The sequence below is a fragment of the Strix uralensis genome, chromosome 13 (genome assembly GCF_047716275.1).
Source record: "Strix uralensis isolate ZFMK-TIS-50842 chromosome 13, bStrUra1, whole genome shotgun sequence".
Lineage (NCBI taxonomy): Eukaryota > Metazoa > Chordata > Aves > Strigiformes > Strigidae > Strix > Strix uralensis.
The window spans coordinates 20,062,942-20,084,056 of record NC_133984.1 but is presented as its reverse complement, the minus strand read 5'-3'; the positions used below and the strand labels follow the sequence as shown (position 1 = coordinate 20,084,056).

The window sequence follows — 21,115 nt, the reverse complement described above, 5'->3', positions numbered from 1 at the left end:
CTAATGTAAAATAATGTAGAAGGACTTAGCCACAATGTATCACAGAGGATTATGGTCATTAAAATACTAAAAGTTCATAAACACCCAATAAATGAGAGGCAAATATATTTTAGAAGGTTCCTCATCATTAAGTACTATATCAGTATCAAAAAAACCCCCAAAATTAGTTTCCTGCATGTCTTGAATAAAGACAGCCTCCTTGAAATAAATGGTGAGCAAACATCATTATAATATTTACTTTTATCTAAATTCATTGCTTCTTTCCACTAAAAGCATGGCTTGATTTTATTCTGCAGTTCCTGACAAGTTATTCATGTTCCAAGATAGTTACATTATAGACTACGTAGACTTCAATCACTAAAATACTGGATTGTTTTCAAATTCATTTGAAGAGAATCCTGAACTATTTCCACAACTAAGGGACAAGTGGGTGTATTGTGTTTCCAAGTAATTTGAGCACCAAACATGCTAGGACAGCATGGAGAAAAAAGAAAAGCAAACCCAGGATTGTCCAGAACTTATTTCTGAACTACTTGAAAGCAAATTATAATGTGGCCTTGAATTAAGTCAGTAAAGAAGAATATGATAGCGGTACTGAGGTCTCAGGAGCGTGCCTGATTCTGTCTTTGCATTGGCAGCTTCGGGTGCTTGAAACTGAATTTGGTTCTTTTTCAGTCGAAAAAAAAAAAATCCTAAATGATGATGCATGCTCTGAGGCTATCAGTAGACAGACAGCACTCCTGTATTTTCTGAAAGCATTTGTGAGAACTGTGCTACTAATACAGCAAAATACTTCAACATATTTTACCTTAAATATTTGAACAGTTCCTTCTTCTTCCTCAAAGCAAATTATGTGCTTAAAAATAACCACCTGATGTCAAAAGAAGAACTATCTCTAGAAACTCTTACACTACAGTGATAACTTGAATTTGGGGCTTATCCCTGTTTTTTTATCCAAGCCTTCCTAGATTAGCAGGACTCATGCTAGCCTGAGTACCCCTGATGTGCTGCAATCACACCTTTGAACAGAGGGCAGACATCACCTATGGTATGTGATAATCTGGAGGCAAAACAGAGCTACAAGCACCTCTTGCTGAACAGGGATAACGCAGTTCTTAACAGGTAAGACTCTGGAGGGAGGGGGATTTCTCTGGCTGAGACATCTGTGCTTCCTCTTCACGCTTCCCAAGCGCCTCAGCATCTGGAAAGCTGCAGCACATTACAACTGGAATCCATGATCCCTTCTTCGACACACACAAAAGATGCTGATTAACAGCTTTCTACCAGTCCTGCCCTAAATCTTGTCACAGGTCAGTAAATACAGTAGTATATCCTGGCTCATGTATACTCTACAGTCAAATTCAAGATGGAGAAAGCTAGGATTAGAAGTAATTATATCATGTTGCAGAAAAGAAAAGTTTGGTCAAGTATTAGTAAGAACTTAATAAATAACAAACAGGACAATGGCACAGGCAGTCAAAGGACACAGTGAAAATACTGTGGTTATTTTAAATGACACTTTAATAACTTGAAAATCAACTATTGAGAATGCCTAGGGGAATATAAACTTTCTACAGCCACAGTGCAGACAGAAATGAAATAGTAGCTGAGAAGTGATCCTTTCCACCTCCAAATTCTGTATTCAGCAGTGCTTCTTCCATAATTTCAGCAGAGTTCTGAAATATCTGCATTTTCTTGTTATAAATAAAACTAGCTTGTTATTCTAATATATGCAACACAGCTGAACATTTAACAGTGTCAACACAGATATACTTACTATCACTTGTATATTTATGAGGTTCAGTGGATGGAAAGGCAGAACACTTTTTGCACTAAAGAGGCTAATCCTTTATCACGATGACCAGATTCCTTAATTAAGTTGTGACGTCCTGTCAGTTTAGATGTTGAATATACATTTGTGTGTGTTTCACACCACAACTGCAGGCCCCTTGCTTCTCAGGGTGGTTCGCACCTTCCATATTGTGTTTTATCCTTATCAGTGTAAAATATAACCTGTTATGCCCTTCTTTCTGGGAGGACATCAAACTCTCATGTATAGAGGAAACTGTGTAAGCAGGACTTGATTCAACTGATTTTGACAGGACTGCATACTGTACTTTCACACATATAACCTGTGGGTCACATGAAAGAATAGCAAAAAAAGAGGACATTGACCCAAAAGTTTCCTCTGCCTAGTAGCCCAAGCCCTAGTATTGTCCCAGGACCACTCCTCCCTCACCTTTCATTTTATACAGATTACAGCCATGAAACACAGTAGCTAGCATCCAGCATGCCTTTAGGTGAATTGATGACTATGGATGTTTTCCAGATCTGCGGTGCCCCATCTAGAGAGGCCTTGGCTGGTCTTCCCATTCTGCCACCTGGCTCTTCGTTCATTTGTCCCATGGTGATGTCTACCTTAGGCTCAGAGGTCAAACTGCAGCATGCTCAGGTACTAATAGTATACTTAAACCTCCCCCAAATGGTGACGCTTTTGTGGGATTTTGCTGCAACTGTGACAATGGAGAGCACTGGCTTTTTTAACTGACACCAACACTGCAATCCACAATCTGCTGAGAAGCATGTCCTTTGCCTTAGTCGTCTGAAAGTACACAAAGAACTGGAACAGCACTTGCAGGTGTGCCTTGTGAAGACACCTCTTCTTGTCTTTTGGTAAATTAATTTAGAGCCAAGAATAATGGCAGAGATCTGGACAACATATTAACTCTTTAGTCAATCTCCTGTGCTGATGGCTCTGTGGTTTCACACTACATCTTTATCCCAAGTGTGTAACCTTCCTTTGTTTTCCCAACAGTTACTGTCTCATAGCTTTTGTACCACCTAATACACTGTACCTGAGAGAGATGATGACCATCAAATTTAAATATCACCCTACTTATGAATAGGAGAGCTGATTGAACAAACAACTTAGGAACTGTAATGAGATACTGTTACACTCCTTACAATAATGACTTCTATAAACAGCAGAGCATAGTGGCACCTTTTAATTTGGAACATTCAAACGCAAACGGTTTCCTTTCTGCTACAGATAACTTATCAGTAGTGGTACTCCCAATTCCAGGTACACTACCAGGCAAAGCAACCATGATGGGGCAATTCTGCATTGATTTGTAGCTCCCACTGCAATGTTTTAATACCCAATGCACTTAGAAATCAAAATGCATGGCAACTGTTTAAAGCTTTCAATTTAAACAGCAAAGTCAGGAAGTGGAGAAACACAAGAACATCTGACCTCAGTGCTGAGGTACCTGTTCTAAGAAATGCACATTTTAACTCCATCACACAATTAACTCTGGTCTAGTCAGTTAAATCAGGGTCAAATTCATAGGTTGTTTAGACCAAAATACTTCCACTGATTATACTGGTGCTTTATGGGTGCCTGTATTCCAGGCAAGTGCATTACCTGCAAGGCTGATTCACTAAAGACTAAAGGATTGCCCAGGGAGGTGGTGGAATCCCCATCCCTGGAGGTGTTTAAGAGTAGGGTCGATATAGCGCTGGGTGATATGGTGTAGATGGGAACTGGCAGTGCTAGGTTAATGGTTGGACTAGATGATCTTCAGGGTCCTTTCCAACCTAGTTGATTCTGTGATTCTGTGATTCTGTGAACAATTAGTGAATTTTTTTCACAAATTGTAAACTGAAGCCGTAACACAAACATACTTTAGCTCCAAGTAGGCACACAGGAGTCCAGCCTGGCTCAGAGAGGTCAGCAGGACCTTTGGTACTGGCTGCCCTGTTGCTGCTAAGGCAGGCGAGAGTACAGAAAATTAAATAAAGAGAATTACCTTTCTTGCGCAGAAGAACACTGGCATGTTTCCGTCCGTTTCTGTTTTCCACATGACACGTATAGTTAGCCAGGTCTGCCTCCTCTACAGCATCAAAGATCAATGTCAATTCAACTTCTTTTTCTCCAAGATGTTCTCTGAGGAGTCTGAAAGGAAGGATACAGTCTTTGCTTAACTGAATTAATACGGGTGGAAGATTCCCAAAAGAACCGTGATTTCTCAGCACAAGATACATGGTGTTCCTGGCCTCCTTCACTCCTGGAGAAAGACTTGGACACTTGAGTTGCCTGAGACAGACTTCACAGAGGCATCTTTCATGGCAACCAAAAGCCTTTTTCTCCCTCATGTCTGTAGCAAGGAGCTGAATCAAGTGCAGGAAGAGTGGCTACAAGTGCAATGGTTGCATGTGGCTTGTTCACCTCCACTTCACCAGAATGAAATGCTAAAACAGTGTTTCTTTTAAAAGAAGCAATAAATACTCACTTTCCAGAGAAGGAAATATGCACTACTAAGCCATCACTGAGCAAATTATAAGGCAGTATTTTAAAGGCTGGGTATTGTGATACATTTTAATGCAGTCTGGAAAACCAGTGAAAGGAGCTGTGCTACTCTGGAATTTTCCTCTATTTTCTGGGGCTAGATCCCAATTTTAAAAGGGAACAGTGTCAAGAACAAGAGCTCTCTGCTCCTTTGAGAGGACAGAGGAGACATGCAAAATGCCCACAAAGGGAATAGAAAGTTCTAACAGACTTTCAGGCCAGAGGTACAGTCTCTTCATGTCATTGTTCTAATGTGAACATTAAAAAGAATGCAAAGTAAATGCAAGTGTTTTCTGATGCTGACATTAAGTCTAAAAATACAATGCCCTATTCTCTCAAAAGGCTTTTTATCAGTTGCTTAAGAAAAAGTTACTGGTCCTTTGAACAAGGAAATGTAACATCAAGTAAAATCTACCAGATTAATTTAATCCTGTTAGCGTACTGCTGCATAATTTGCAAGAGGGGAAACATAAAATGTGTGATGCCCTCACAGTTGCCTGTGAACTCACCATTGCACATAGTACTTCAGTGAATCTTTTCTCTGAAAAGATAGTGTACGCCATTAAGAAGTAAAGGTATAAATGAGATCCAGGTTCACCAAAAAAGAAATATTTTCTCCAGAGACTAAAGGGAGGCAATTGGGCACAAAGTAATTAATCAGAGTGGTGTTTGTGCTGGATGGAAACTGCTTCTGGAGAGCTTAAAATTTTTCAACAGCAACAAGCCCAAAACTTCTCTACTATAAACCAAAGTTGTTTGGGGGTTTGCAATGTGCACACACATTTTCTTATGTACATTATTTCATATAACATGGAACGTCAAATCTGAAAAAAATCAGAAGCAAAGTATGAGGGCATTAGACTAGACAATCAAAAATGCAAAGCTGACCGCTATAAACCACGTTTACAGTAAGATTTCATACAGAACATAGTCTTTAAAGGCTTGTGTGACCTGACAGAACTCAGAAGACGTACCACAGCATCCACAACAATTCAGCCTCTTTCACTATGGCTGTGTAACTTGCAAAAGAGGAAGTGGAAAAACATTAGTTTATGGACATGTATGTTGCATTTGGAAATTTTGATTGAAACTTCTTTGCAAATTCACTCTCATTTGTTGTGTATTTTTTCAGTTTTTATAATTTCGGCCCTGAGTCAAAGTGCTGAAAACAACGCAAGAAAGGTTGAATTTGCATCATTTCTGTCCAGAAAAGAAACCTCCCAAGACAGCCTGATCTGTTTGCAGACTCAAATCAGTCTAAACCATTAGGGTCAGATAAATTAATTCTCATTTACCTATCAATATTCCATATGTACATATAGTGAAATATTTTAAACTCAGGGTAGTCTTTCTTTATCAGTAAACAATATGCTCCACAAATTTTGGCCTACAAATCATGCTGTAAGGAACAAATAAAACACTAACACAAAAGATACCTGGGACACTGATCTGGAGCATTCAGTGCATGTTGAGATTGTCTTGTATTTATTATAATCAGAATATTTTACACAGAAAAAAATGAAGACAGATTAGAATTAAGATAAAAGATTCCGTATCTATTTAAAACAAAACAATTGACCCTTAACCTACATTTAAATAATATATGAATAGCTAAAAAGGAGCTTTCATAAAAAAGAATACGCATTTAGACTGAGAATTTTTTTCCACTTATTTTCATGCTAATTTCAATCTTGAGGAAGAGAACTCTTTAGAACGGGATCTATCATGAAAATGCTGACAAACACTTAAGCATTATGCTGGTAGCAAAGTGTAGAAAGCTCTTAAACTTTTCATTCTTGCTTGATTTTTTTTTTTCTTTTAACCAGTACTCTACAGCTAATGATTCATTACTGCCACAGAAATACACAGTTGGTCACCTATATATTTTAATGTATGTGCAGCCTTTGATTGATTGCATTTTGAGGTTGGTTCAGAGAACATTGAGCACAATATTTTGGGTTAGAAAAGGAATACTGTATCAACGGGTAAGAACTTAAAGCTGCAACAGTGTTTGGCTGCATACCCAGAAGATGAAGCTCTGTCCCTATCTGAGTTGTGGGAAACTGCCAGCAACACTGCCAACACATGCCAGCTCCCACAAGTTGAGAAAATAATAGCTCTTTTTTCTGGTTTGATGAACAAATTGTAAGAGTAATTACACCATTTAATACATAGGTAAATCAATGGTGCTTGACAACTCACAACAAACACGATGGATGGAGAGAGAGAAAAGATGGGTGAAGTAAAAAAAATACCCAGTGCTTTCTTTTTGTTCAAGTTGAAGCATTTTATTTGATCTGAAACAAAACATTTTGTCTACTGATTATTTTTCAGTTAAGAAAATGTGATTTAAAACCAAAAATGTGATTTCAGAATACAACTGTTTTCTTTCAGAAAAATCCAATGTTTCGGATTTTTTGAATCTTTTGTCATATTTTCCCAATGCACTTATGCACTAAGTTGAATCTGAAGTTAAAATACTTTTCCTTTGAAGCTACATTTTCCTAAAATTTTCAGGCTTTGTATGATCACAGATGTAAAGGCCATAAGAAAGCTTCACCTGGGTCTCTTTGCAAGACCAAGGCATTAATTCCAAACCTTTACTAACTTGCATGCAAGTTATGACTTACCAAAAAGGAGACTTTTATTCTCTATATAGCTGAGGATCTGGATTGTGAACAGGGATATGAACTCTAGTCCCTTCTTTCTAGACCTTAACGACAGTCTGTAGATGAAAGGACAGATCTGTGTGTACATAAGTACCTCTCCAAAGAAAAGTAGTTCAACTAACAACACGGCACAGAGATCTTCCCTCTCACTTTCGTGCATCATGTTTCGCATTCTCTGCCCAAAAATTGTCTACTTGAATAGCATAAGCTTTTCAGGAGAGGGCTGTCATTTCCATACTTGTCTGCAAATTACCGAGCACATTAGCCAGGCAGTGATGGGAATTCTGCCTCCCTCTCTCAGCATCCCCTCCCAACAGAATACAACATCCTCATCTTGTCTGTGTGTTTTGCAACCATCAGTTGACTTCTGTGGGTGAAAAAGCAGAATGTTAAATTAATCAGCAGGAAGAAATAAGGCTGCAGTTCAAAATGTCTCCTTTCTCTTCTTTTCATGCCTCCAGAATGAGTTAAACTATTTCCACTTTAAAAATGGAGAAGAAAGGGGGAAAAAAGGACAAACATGCTCTACAAGTTGAGCATTATGAGGCACCTGCAAACTGTTCTGCAGTGTTGCCTGAAGAAGAAAAAGAAGCAACTCACAGGTGGCTGGGAGAGTAAGATATATGCCTGAAAAATACTTCTTTGCCATGGCAGAGAGACAGTGTCAAAATTTGCTGTGGGCTCCTTTGATAATCAGCTACAACTGACAACTCTGCAGGCAGGCTTAAAGACACTGATTCCTTCTTTAATAGCCCTGGTTCAGTTTGCATGACATTTTTATTACCGCTGTGAAAAACCCACCTGGCAAGCAAAGTCTCTTTCTCCTTTTTCCCCTATGCATGTCTAACATTTGGGGATCTTAATTTGAGGGAAGGCAAGGAGGCAGGTTAGAGAGGGGGTCATCGCCTCTGAGTCCTGCAATGCTGATTAGTTACTTTTTATTATGACAAGGTCTAATAAATAATGAGAAACCCACAGCTACACATATATTAGTCATGGTGAAGTCTGCTTACCAAAAAAGCAGCTCCACGGGTTTGATTTTAACAGAAATGCTCAAGTCATGTGCATCCTTATTTCAGCGCTTTCATAACAGCGCACTAATTGACTGGTAACTATGCATGCTAGAGGATGCAAACTAGGAATGGCTGTTTTGTACTCCCACACTGCATTGATCTGCAACCTGAGCTCTCATCATATACAGCAAATCCAGTGACACAATGGATGGGTACAGTTCAGGGTAAGGACAGCACCAAAAATTCAGAGTGCTACTAAATTTGTGAACTAATTCAAGAGACGGGATGCAGAGTCAAAACATTTGATATTTTCCAGAGGAACAACCCATGGAGTATCTTGGCCTGGCTGTAACAATTCCCAATTACTTGTTAGTTCCTCAACATTAACAGAAACGTGCTGATAATATCACACAGAAGCAAACTGATGGGAAAAGCATCTAACCAGCAAGTTCACCGTGGCTCATCAAATTTGAAACGTACATGACATTTTTTGAAATACATCAATAAATATGACTGGGTGGAAGATGCAGGATGACTCAGGGCACTGATAGAACAGTTAGTGCTGCTTAGTTTCCCTGAAGCAGCATACCTGTAATGGGACATATAAACAAGAGCTGTTACTGTGAAAAAAAATTTGCAAAAAGTTACTACTGCAGTTGTCATAGCTACTTCTAAATGAAATAAGGGACGGACTGTGGCACTGCTGGTAATGATGCAGGAGGTTTTGGTAAATGCTGGCTGTGATGCACAGGAGGTTAGGTACGTGGTAAGTAGCTTTGCTGAAGAGAAGATTCACTGAATTGTGATGAGTCTGTAAACTGAGTCAAAGCATTTTAATAGAGTGAGAAAAGGGAGTTGTTACAAAACTAATTTGAAATGCGAATGTGTAGATGACACAATGAAGGACAAATACGGCTTTTTCAAACTCAATTTTACTAACATTTGCACATAGAGGAAAAGTTTTCAACTGTGCTAGAGCTGGAGAGCTCTTTAAATAAAAACCTCAAATTGTCCTTCTGATGCAGAAGAACATGACCAAAATGACTCTGTTCATCTATATACCCCAGAGAGGACACAATGTCGTTAAATGCTGATTACTTGCAATGGCAGAAGTTTCCAATAATTGTATTTTGTGGTCAGAAGCCCAAAAGAGGCTTGTACACTTAAGGCCATTCTGGCAATATATGATAAATTTAATCTGTATGCAATTAAAGTGCAATGTTAGGTCAGTTATTTTAGTATCTCTTAATAACTAGTGGCTAAATGGCTGAACTTCGAATTATTGATCAAGTAATAAAGCAAAGGAATCTCTCTCTCTCTGCCTGCTCTCCAAAATCACTTTTACAAGAAACAAACAACTCAGAAATTAGACCAAAAAAATGTGCAGTGGAAGGTGCAAAGACCTTGGCTTTCTTTGTAATCTACATTCATCGTGTCTATAGCAGCTGGGACCACCTTGTCTGTAGTATATCCACATATAACCTCAAAGAGCTATTAATCAGGTAAGTATTAAACAAGGAAGACAAGAGGATGCTATTAGGTGCAAATTCCATGAAAGTTCATGGGGTTACAAGTGTTTGTTTTCCTTACAACTGGTACAGCAGATGATAACCAGCACCTGCAACAAGCCAAGCACAAGTTGGATATTGGACATCCTCACACAGTGACTTCCTTCTCTCCCTTAAGTGTTAAGCCTGGAGGAACAAACGCTGCTCTTTGAAAGCCCTGGTTAAGGCATACTGAGAGCTGTATCACAGGCAGACAACATGTTCAGTAGAAGAGAAAAAGTATGGTGACTTTGACAGGAGACCATTCATCTTTAAGATTAACACTGATGCTGAAATGAATGTCATCTTGTCAAGGACTGCCCCAAGGGGCAGTTGCACTGGACAGCATCATTTCCATGCAGGGCTAAAATCAACCCCCAGAACACACAAGAGATGCTTCAGCTACCAGCAGGGGAATTTGATAACAGATTTTCAGGCACATAGATAGCTACTATGTCTTTAGAGTTTATTCGCTAGAAAGGAGAGGGAGCAACTCACACTGCCCTGGTTCCAAGTCATTCATCACTCTTTAGACAGAAAACTATTTCCGCTTCCAATTAAAAACCTGTTTAAAAAAACCCAACAGGTTTTTGGGACATACCATGTTTTAACAGTAAATACTCCACAAAGTACCTGACTTCGCCTTCTCTAATGTGACCTTCTAATTCTTCTATGAATTTTTCCCCTTTCATCCAGTAGATCATGGGGCCTGATTCTCCACTGAATCCAAAGAAAGCTTTGCAGGCCACAGTCAGTGGGTTTCCTGAGGACAAGAAGAAAAAAGGGGGTTAGACACTTTGTCATGGCTACTAGTGAGAGAATGATTATGAGAAATCTCAGTATTTCAGATAAACCTCTCCATTTAAAATTGGAAAAAAAAAAAGTAGGAACAACTATAAAACATAGGAAAAAGGGTGATGTTGATTTGAATCTACAGGAAATATCTGTGACATGAAACTCTGAGGTTATCCATCATTTCATTTTTTCCAGATACTACATGAACAATGAGAAGGTATGGAAATGGTGGCAACAAAAGGTGATGTCAGATTGGTTGTTAAAAAGAAAGAGATGCCTTCTTTGTCAGACTTCTGGGATTTCTACCAGGACTGGGGAGTGTGCCCTAAGAGGCAGGTAAATCACTGAACTTGCTCTCTGCTGCCTATCCATATTCTATGATTCTATGATCCACCTGTAAAAAAGACACAGTAATATTTTCTTGCTCACTTAGATAGAAATCAAATGTTAATGAAGTCTTGGTAAGCTTTCAGAGAGCTTTTAAATATTCCCGAGTAATACACGATGCCAGTGAGCATCAACAACACTCATGTTACTGTCAACAGGCTTTTGGCAAAGGACCCAACTTCAAAGCATTTGTCAAGCAATAGAGTGAAGAACTTTCCCTTTCTGCTCTGCAAAAATACTTCCAGAAGAAAGAAAATAAAACTTGGAAACTAATCAGATTTCTTTTCTCTCCAAGAATTCAGCATTTAGATGGGTTTTTGTTTGGCTACAGCTTTAGCTGTACTAGCTAGTCCAGGACTGTGCTTACACTGCCAGGCCAGATGGTCGTCTGCCTGCAGAAGACAAAAAAAAAGAACAAAAAACCCCCAAATAAGCCAGAAAATTCAGGAGAACCATGCCCATTCCCTTAGTATGCAAATACAGCTGCTGCACCCACTTCTCTTTGCCTATTTTACCCAGCATAGGTGGCCCAGGTTATAAAGCAGCTGTAGAGTCACCAACTTACATGGGAGTGTCATTCAGTGTCAGTGGAGACTCCTGCTGAATCTTCCAGGACTTGGATCAAGCATGGGAAGTCCAAATAATGCATTTTACTATATTTGGAAGAAATGTTTCATTATGTCAGCCATTCTCAGAGCCAGCAGGAGACTCTCTTGATGCTGAAATAGAACAGGCCTACACTTTTCGAAAAGGGCTAGTCATTTGGAGCACATCACTTGGTTGAGCATGGGCTAACAGTTTCATATGATTGACTTACTGTGCCTTAATCAGTTACCTCTTGTCTGCTCAGCAGTGATAACTCGCTGTGTGCATACTCAGAGCATATCAGAGCTGTGTGTTAAAGTATCTTTGCCTAAACCCCCACAGAGCTGTTCCAAGTCAACCACTTGCACTTGTCTAACCATTATTTCAGTGCCCAATTTAAGACATGTCAAAAGAGTCTGATTAGTCAGGAAGTGCAGCACTCCCAGTCACTGAAAATCAGCCGCCTTTAAATTGTTTCCAAGTCAAGATCCAAAATTACAAGTCCTTTTGAAACATTAGGATACAGCAAGAAAAGATTTAAAGACTGCACTTCAGTCTGTTTCTCAAATAGCAAAAGACAAAAATGGAAAATGTTTATCCTGAAAATGTTTTACAGAATCTTTCACTATCCCCATATTCATTATGAACTCTGGTACCACAGTTGGCCACTGAACACATGCTGATGATGACAGATTATATACAACCAGCTCAAACATCCAAAATATAAGAAGGGGTAGATATTCACAGTTACTTGTATATCCCACAACATTAACCACCATCATAAGAAAGTTCCAAACTTCATTAACTAATGAAGAGTCAGACATTTAATTCCACTACAAGACAATATCAGAGCAGTCTGTTTCCTTCCACTCCTAACCTGTTCACCCAGTCCTGCGAGATGCTGCATGCCCTCCATGGGTGGAGGGGAGAATTGGAGCCTCTAGCTATATCCTTCTCACATTTTCCTAACACGTGGAATGCCTGTGTGGCATGAGGCCTTTTGTGCCACTTGTCTCACAGTCATGATATGCATCTATTTAAATACCACTTAGTGATTCCTAGCATGTGGCTGCTCAGTCCATGTTGATTTTAATGGAAAATGCTTGATTTTAATGGAAAAGGACAACTGTAGCAATGTGAAAAAGAAAAGGGCTAGACATGGCCTATCAGTACTGACAGTATATGCCTGTTCCTTGGCACACTATGCTGGGCATTAAGCGTTACAGGCGAAATATATTACAGGCTGTGCTTTTCCTCAAACCAGCAGATTTTTACTTAAAAACCAAAACCCTGAAGAAATGAAAATATTCCAAGGTGAGTCTAAGATTTCTATACATGTAGAGTAAATATCCTGAGGTAATATGTCTGGTCTGAAGAAATAAGAAGTTTTCTATACAAATAGGAACACCTGAAAAAAACTAGCTGTGCGTACACAGCTTCTGTAATAAACAAACCCAATATAAAGCATCAGTAGTCTTTCCTGTGACAGCCTGCACACTCTGAACATGCTCAGGCAGACATATTTCCCAGGGAAAACCAGCAGAATAAACTAATACCATCTATGGCAAACTTTAGAATTAATTAGTATTTTCAGCTCAAAGTCTGGGACTGGCCACACCTGAAAAAACCCATGGTCCATCTCATCTGCAAATCCATCACTGCTCAGAGGGAGGTATAAGCAACTGTTTCTCAGTTTTTATCTCAGCAGCAGAATGATGCATGTCTGGGTTGAGCTGATCTGTCCTGGGGTGGAAAGAGCTTGGGACCTGATGACACCTCAAGGTCCCATCCAAACCCAAACTCTCACACACTGTTCTACTCCTCAAGCCGGTACAGACATCTCGGCCTTCTGTAGCTCTCTGCAGCAGCTTCTGGTTTATAACCCTCATCACTCCTTTGTGACTCTGGAAGCAGGACAAGGTCAGAAAAAGGAACATTGGCTCTTCCTTGCAGAAATACTTTACCTCCTCAAATAAGCCTCCATAAGGAAAGGAAGGGAGGTTTCCCCTCTCCTGGTATATTAAGACACAGCTGGCCACAGCAGCAACCTGTTCCTACTGGTTTTCAGGGAACAACAACCAATTCCCATCCAGAAAAGAACATGGCACATCTCACTGCATTTCCCCCCAAGTTCTGAGATCCTAAAACTGCAGCTGAATTCTCAGGTTCTGAAATGTACCCTTGAATATGGGGAGAAACAGGCACTAAGCATGGAAAATGCCCTTTGCAGGTTCTGATTTTGGGGCTGGCTTCATGCCATGCGGTATCACACTGAGTCACAGTTCCAGGCAGAAGGAACTAACAGGCAGTTTTTAACTCCAACCCATCTTGTGCAAGGCGCAAACTTTTGCATATCATTACTGCTATTCTGCATGACACTAAGGAGTTCCACTACTAACTGTTCTTAAGAAAAATTCCCCTTGCATCATTTAATTAACATCAAAGTTCCTAGAACAAATGGTATCCCAAAAGTTTTCAATTTATAAATGGTTTGTTTAAATCAGATAGACATTTCAGTTGCAATTTTAACTAATAATTTGCCGAGAAACAGAAAATTATTAGTGAGATTTCTAATGAATCCGTGCTTAAGAGAATGTTTTAAGAAACAAGGGAAGAAAGTAGAAAAGCCTGCTTGTAGACATCACTGAGTCTCGTACTGTGCTGGGGTCACCTTCTTACGGTAAAGCCTCAGGTTCCAGAAGTCTCTGCTTTAGCTTTTTGTCCCTACTCTGTCAATCAGGCAGGCTCACTGCAAACTCCCAGCTGGTAAGGCACAACTGCTGGCGATAGGAATGACTTCTACTGCTAAATCGTATTGTACATTTTTCACCTGACTGTTTTCACAACAAATCTGTACGAACTCTACCATACATTTTAGCAACTTTTTTCTGAAAATGAGAATTCCACAGAAATGCAGTTATTCAAGAAAAATAGCTGCCTGATGGCGGTAGAAATACTGGCTAAGGATGGAAAAAGGGTCTCTGAAAAAATTCAGCCAGGCATGATTCTGAATATGCTTACTGCAGGCCCAACATGCTTTGAAAGAGAATGACAAATCCTGCATTACAGTCTCTCTCGAATGAGGCATGCTCCAAGCATCAAGTAAATTAACCTTAAAATACCTAAAAGTTGTTCAGTCTTTTAAAATCTTAAATGCCAAGGCTAGATGACTGACCAGCACAGAAGACAAAAGCTGTTCACAGATCATAAGATCTGGCTTACACCAAGACATTTTCTCAGGGAATTTTTTTAAAAATGCAGATTGATTATTTGTTCTTTTTCACTTGTTTTACACAAGTGGGTGTATTCTGTGACTTATTTGCAAGCATCCACTCAAGGGCGCAACACAGAGTCTATATTCTCTGATGTCCACATACTGCTGGTGCTCTGTTCTTCCAGCAAATCAGGCTTTCACTCAGAGAGCAAATCATCCCAGAGCAACCCCATCAAACAGCCATAGTCGTCTCTGAATCCTTGGGTTCTTCTTTTTTTTTCCTATGGCTTGAAACATTACTGTTTCTTCCAGTTCTTTCACATTTTTGTGCCAGATACAACACCACTCTCAACGAGCCTGAACTGAAGCAGGTGATCCTTCCAAGCTAGCTGCAGAACTGACTGAAAGTGCCAAAGACCACCTCCTTTTGCACCAAGCAACATCAAAAGTCAATCCTGCACACATTGCTAGCTGGATTTACATCTTCAGCTCCACCTGGGTGTTAATACCATTGACTGTAATATAATTGCTTTTATCTATTTCAGGGCTGGATGCTGTATACACATAGAAGGGAAGACAAGTACACTGCTGCCACCAAAAAATCATTCCATCACTCCAAGTCTCTCTTATTGATGCGTATGCATCATGTAGCTCCTCTCTGATAATGGTGCCTGTGCCTCTTTCCCTCTAAGTCTAACAGAGAGAAGTGTTTGCAAAGGAGCAGCTTCCCACTCTTGACACATGCAGATGTTATGCAGGCACTTCACGGGCTTTGTTTCTTCAGTTTGCTGAGACAGAGGATAAGAAAGGCAGGTTACTTATCACATCTCAATAAACGTATTCTACAGGCTGTCTGCAGAATCGAATCTGACTTTCCAGGCTGTGAGGTTTGCAAGGCAAATCACCATGTCACTGACAAGAATATTATTGTTCTAATGTGCTTTACAAGTGCTAGAAACTGGCTAAAGTGCAGCAGAGTGATTTAAATTCCCCTGGCAAGGCAGGCTGGATTGTATACAACTGTCAAGTAAAGAACACGTTTCCTTTTCCTTCAGAAGGACATCCTGGATAAGAAGATATGGGAGACAGAGCTTATGCCTGCAATTTATCCACAAAACAAATGCCAGGGGCAACACAGACCTTGACTCATGAAAAACAATCTCTGTGTGTGGTGGCTTCTATCTAGTTTGCAGAGAATGTCGATTTTCTCCAAGTCCCTTACAAGGACATCCTCTTAGCTGTTCTCCTATGCTCAGCAATAACAGGCAGAGAACCCAGAAGCACACCGAGGGTGTGCAGCCCAAGCCAAACCATGCGTTTGGCTCAGCTGGCTGATGCTGAAGGTTGGGCTGAGCTGCTGCTGGGGATGTGAGGATGGCAACAGTAACAAATGGTGCCCACTCGAGGCCAGTCTTGCAGCCTGAGAGCCAAGTCCTGCGGCTGAACTGCTGAGCCCTAGACCTCTGCCTAGGGCTCACCCGCAATGGGATGACCTCCTAAAGAAGTCAGGAGGCATTTGGCAGAGGCAGCTGAGGACATGCTTGGGTTTTGCTCATGTCACCCAGCACAGCTGATCACCTGTGTTTCCCAGTCCCCTCTCAGCACAGATGTGAGACTGCAGTACTACTTCACGGCATCAGGGTCTTCAGCATCTGTTCCTATAACCTGCTAAGGTGGCACTGCAGTTCTTCACAGATACACCCACTACTGCATTTAGACGAAGCTACAAAACTCACAAAAACCTAGATACATTATTACCTCCCTCCTTTATTTTTCCCTAGCCATTTCCCAGCATTACTTGATCAAAGGTTCCATGTTTTGTTTAGTACAACAAGATTTATAAAGTCAGTGCTAATTACTCTACCTGGGCTTCCTTCTCCTCTTTTACTTGGCTATTCTACAGAATACAAGCCTAGCTATGTGCTAAACCTGTTTAGGTAGAAGTCTCACTGAGTCATTAGTTTAAGTATTATTGGATTCAGTGAAAATAAAACATACTTAAACCAAATTATTTTCTCTGCCCCCCCCCCCCCCCCCCAATATTACAGAAAATCCTATAATGCTTCAAAACGCTATTCCAGCAGCCAGTAGATTCAAGACTGGATATAATCCTTCCAAACATCTGCATAATTAAAACCAGGAATTGATAAACTAAAAGCATTTTAAATAAAATTAAGAAACCTGCTTTGAGTAGTGATAATAATTGTTTTAATAAGAAAAATTTATAGTGAAATCAAACCTAACTAGCCTCCAGACATTTCAAATCAGTTTAAGAGCATTTAAAAACTCACACATATGTGTGTGTATATATATATATTTTACTAGATTGTTTTAGTCTCCAAGTTTCTACAAAGAAACAGACTAAAGGAGGTGCTTTTCCCCTAAGCAAGGCCCTGTGCTATGAACAGCATATGCTAGCCGCTAAAGTAATATTCTGCTAGGTGTATTGATATGTAGGAAAAATAAATGGCAGCGGTACATGACATACATTAAGTTGGCTCTTCACTCATGTAAGAACTTTTTGACTAAGGCGAGTCTTTGGCAATAAGAAAAAGCCCAGTAAAAACTTTGACAAGAAAAATAAGATCTTTAGGTCTTATTTTGTTTTCTGTACTTTATGATCTTAACTCCAACTCTCTTTCTTGTTCTGCTCTTATTTCTTATGCCCTGAGACATCACAAAACACACGGCCATGAGATATTTGTGCTTTTCTGTCTCACTCAAGTAAGCAAATGACATATATTAAAAGTAGCATAAAAATAACACTAACAGCAAGCAGCAAAACCCCAAATGTGAAACAAAGCAACTAAGCCTCTACACAGTTTGTTGCCAAGAACACAAGTCAATGCACTTGCTGTCATTCCATACAGCCCCAACCATTTCTAATTTAAGCAACACAATCATGACCCACTACAAGTGCTGCTTGTAGGCTTGGCTATTGACCATAGCTCTCAAAAAAAGAGAAAACCAAAACTAAAATACACACAAGGCTGAAATGTTGCTGATAAAAATTTATCATATGTTCCAAAAATGAATCAATCAAGGCAAAATCTCCTAGAGCAACTTTCTTCCAAAAACACACCCAGAAAAACATCCCAACTCCTGCCCCCTTCCATACCCCACTGCCAAAGTAAACCTCACCTAAAGCCTGTAAAATCCTTTATCCAATTTTCAGAACTGCCTTGGCATCAGAATTTGAAGTCTTAGTCACTGAGCACTCAGGTGTAACTGAAAGTCAAGGATTTTAGCTTTTCAGTTATTCACCTACAATGAAGACAGATGCTTAGTGGGATTTCCAGAAGCAGCTTGACAGCTGCCTTGTGCTGACTTTAACTTGTGCTTAATGCCGTGGTCCTTCTGAAAATCTCATTTCTGTGCATTTTGAGGCACAGAAATATTATTTAAGAGAAATGCCCTGTAGGTACTTAAAAAACATCCCCTTGGTAGTGGGGTTCCAAGGGCTGGGGCAGCCCAATGGCAACAGAGCGGTGACATCCAGACTAAGCAGGGAGTGAGATGGAACAAATCATCTCACCAGGGCCAGGGTGTGGGTACGGCCCCGTGCTGTCACAGCAATCATTTCTCTCTATTCTGATATTGCTTTTTAGCATGGCCAAAATAGATGGCAACACACAGGTGTGTTGCTCTGAGAGAAGAGCAGGAAGGGAAAAATTATTCAGAGGGACACTTACTTTCTTAGATCACTGTCCCATGGTGAGAAGGGCAAGCAGCCAACTGTTTGTCTGAGCTACAAAGAGATGGACCACGAAGAGATGCTTCTGTCTCCTCCCAGCAATCTGCTGGCACAAGGGGAAGGGAGGAACCCATCCTACACATTGCTGCTTCTTGCCAGCTTCAGGACTTTCCAACTCTCCAACTTTCCCCTGCATAAAATTTTCTATCAACATTCATGTCTTACATTTCAGTTTCCTGATCAAGTACATCTTGATCTTTATTCTCAGAAGAGAAAAAGGATGAAATCCAGCATCTCTTTCTACAGAGTAAGCTGGCTCCATGGGAAGAAAGTGCATGGAGGGACCAACCTAACCAAGATCTGCTACCATCTGTGAGGCCAAATTCTGAACCTTACTCACACGAGTACATAATGGGTATCCAGTCGTATTTCCTAGCGAGTTCCCATTTAGTACGCAGCGGGTACATTCAGGGCTGCTAAGGAAAACAGCTGCGGGCTTCAACAGACTGAAGAAATTATGCTAAACCTCTTCCAACTTCTGTGTTGATTTTTAAACAAATGATAGAACTTCTTAAGACAATGACCATAGAATGGATAATTCGCCTTCATTTAGACAGGACAAAGCAAATGTGAGCTTATGCTTCATGCTATGGATGTCCTGCCCTATAAACAAGGTGAGACTCTTTGAAATAAATGTATGGTTGAATCCAAGAAGTCAAACTGGGGTATTTTCATACTCAGTTTCTGACTGTTCACTCAACCCCTGCTTAGATTTTGGCTAAGGCCTGATGTATGCTGGGAGCAGCGCCATTAGGTCAAAGCAAGAGCACCACATAGGCAGGACAGGTGGCCAGACAGAGCTAAAGATGCACCATTATCACCTGCAAGTTGCTGTCTCCAGCAGCCAGCATCTTTTGTTTGGCAGTTTCATCAGAATCCACTAATTTATGGAAATGGTATAGACCCAACCTCCAAGCTGGAGGGTATAAAATATCAGTTTACACAAAAAGCTTTTGGAGAGGATGCAAGAGCAGCTGGACTGCTGAGGCTTTCATGCTTCCTGGTGTGATACAGGGGACACCCAGAACTTGACGGAGGCGGAAGGATAAGCACTCTCGCTGTCGGCTAGGTAACTAATTCTTTTGCTCATAGGTGCATGACATTAAGAGTTATGGGTTATAAGTTCTGAAACCTTGCGACTTGAATGGTGAATAAGTGAATTTACATCATAGACTAGTCTGGGCAAAAGAGGATTGAGCCTCTGTCATGTTTGTTTATTACATTTCTGAATTAGCTCATGAATAAAGTTTAAATCACAGAGTACATTGTCCTGTAAATTTGAAAGATCCGAATGGACAGTTTTGTACAAAGATGTTAATGAAAAACCTAATTCTCCCTGAAGAGCTTGCTGATATCTCCATAGTGCCCTGCAGCAGGCATATAGGGCCAGCAATGTTAGTGTGGTTAACAAGGTCCAGAATATTACCTTGATGCACGTAATTTGATGTTACCTAAGTCCTTTCCTCTATCTGCTGCCATGCTCCTGACACAGTGCAGGAGAACAGGGTGTGAGCCTGAAGAAAAGGGGCCAGACACAAGAGGCAGTAACTGCTGCAACCTTCTTATTTCTCCAGGTTTCCTAGCCTTCCTAAAATAAATCACGGTGCTGGGTGCTGGTCAGGGGGATGAAGAGACAGATGTCAATCACCTCTGATAATGAATGTAACCACAACTGTCATCTCACTTGGCCTCAGTTACGCAGGTGGCCTCTCATCCACAGGGTGCAGGACTTGCCATGGCTCATGATAAAATGATGCAAGTTCACACTTCCCCTGCACAAAGGGACCAACAGGGACACAGCTACCAAGATCAGCTTGTACTCAAATGAGAGTCTGCAACTGATTGATGCACCTAAAACTCAGCAAATATTCAAATAGTTTGCTGAATAGGGAGAGGGTTCCTTGCTGATTAAATTTAAGCACGTATTTAAGTGCTATGCTGAGTAAGGGCAACAGTGATTTTTAAGTAAAGACTGTATCTACAAAAAAAGATTCAAAAAGAAAACAAGAGCCACAGAGAAACATTTTCTCCAAGCTAATTCCAGCAAATAATTCCCATTTATTACTTACTTAAATTTAGAGATAACATCCAGGGAGAGTAGGAATGTAAAACATAGTTCAATAAATACAACCTGTATTTTGCTTATTGAGTGAATCAATATTGTTCATCAGTTGTCCAATAAAGAGTTTACAGGGAAGTTTAATCTCTTCTAATTTGTCCAAATTAAAGGAAACTTTTTTATTTTCCCTTCTTATTGTTAAAAAGAAGTCATGATGAAAAAGAAAGCAAGTAACATTAAGGTGGATAGTATTTTTAAAAAAGTCAATCACACAGAAAACTCTCACTGTTTTATATAATTTTTTTCCCTCCTCAAAATCTTGGGTTAAGAATCTTTTAACCAAGATACAAGACCTAAAACAGGGACTTATACCCTGGATGCAAGAATTTAGGATGTAAGGGTCATAAGAAATTTTATAAATTCAGACAACTTTGCAGAGTTAGAACTACTCCTTCCTAAAGAGATACAGTGGCATCCCCTTGTGCTCAGCAATTTGAGCCATAATATATCAGTTCATGTAAATGAGACGTTGAAAATGACCTTGTTTTTTTTCTCTGACAGATGTAATTTACCGAAGTCAATAGACTAATTGCCCTAAACCTATTAGCAGTGAGGACTCAGATTTACCCTAAGCCTCTTGCCTTACATTCAGTTGATAGCACTCACATTAACCACAGATTAAATGTAATTTTAGTTGCACAGGAGTCTAATAATCTCAATTTTCCCTAGGTGAGTGCCAAACCA

At 40.0% G+C, this 21,115-nt stretch overlaps 1 protein-coding gene across 2 annotated transcripts in view; it reads right to left on the bottom strand.

Moving 5' to 3' along the window:
- The window catches only part of IL1RAPL2 (interleukin 1 receptor accessory protein like 2), a 393,067-nt gene that overhangs the window by 17,087 nt on the left and 354,865 nt on the right, over window positions 1–21,115 (bottom strand). For both annotated transcript variants that reach the window (XM_074882430.1, XM_074882431.1), the window contains exons 7-8: window positions 10,211–10,340; window positions 3,810–3,955 (exon numbers count right to left, since the gene is read on the bottom strand). In XM_074882430.1, the coding sequence (XP_074738531.1) occupies window positions 3,810–3,955; window positions 10,211–10,340 (276 nt within the window). The remainder of the gene's footprint in view (window positions 1–3,809; window positions 3,956–10,210; window positions 10,341–21,115) is intronic.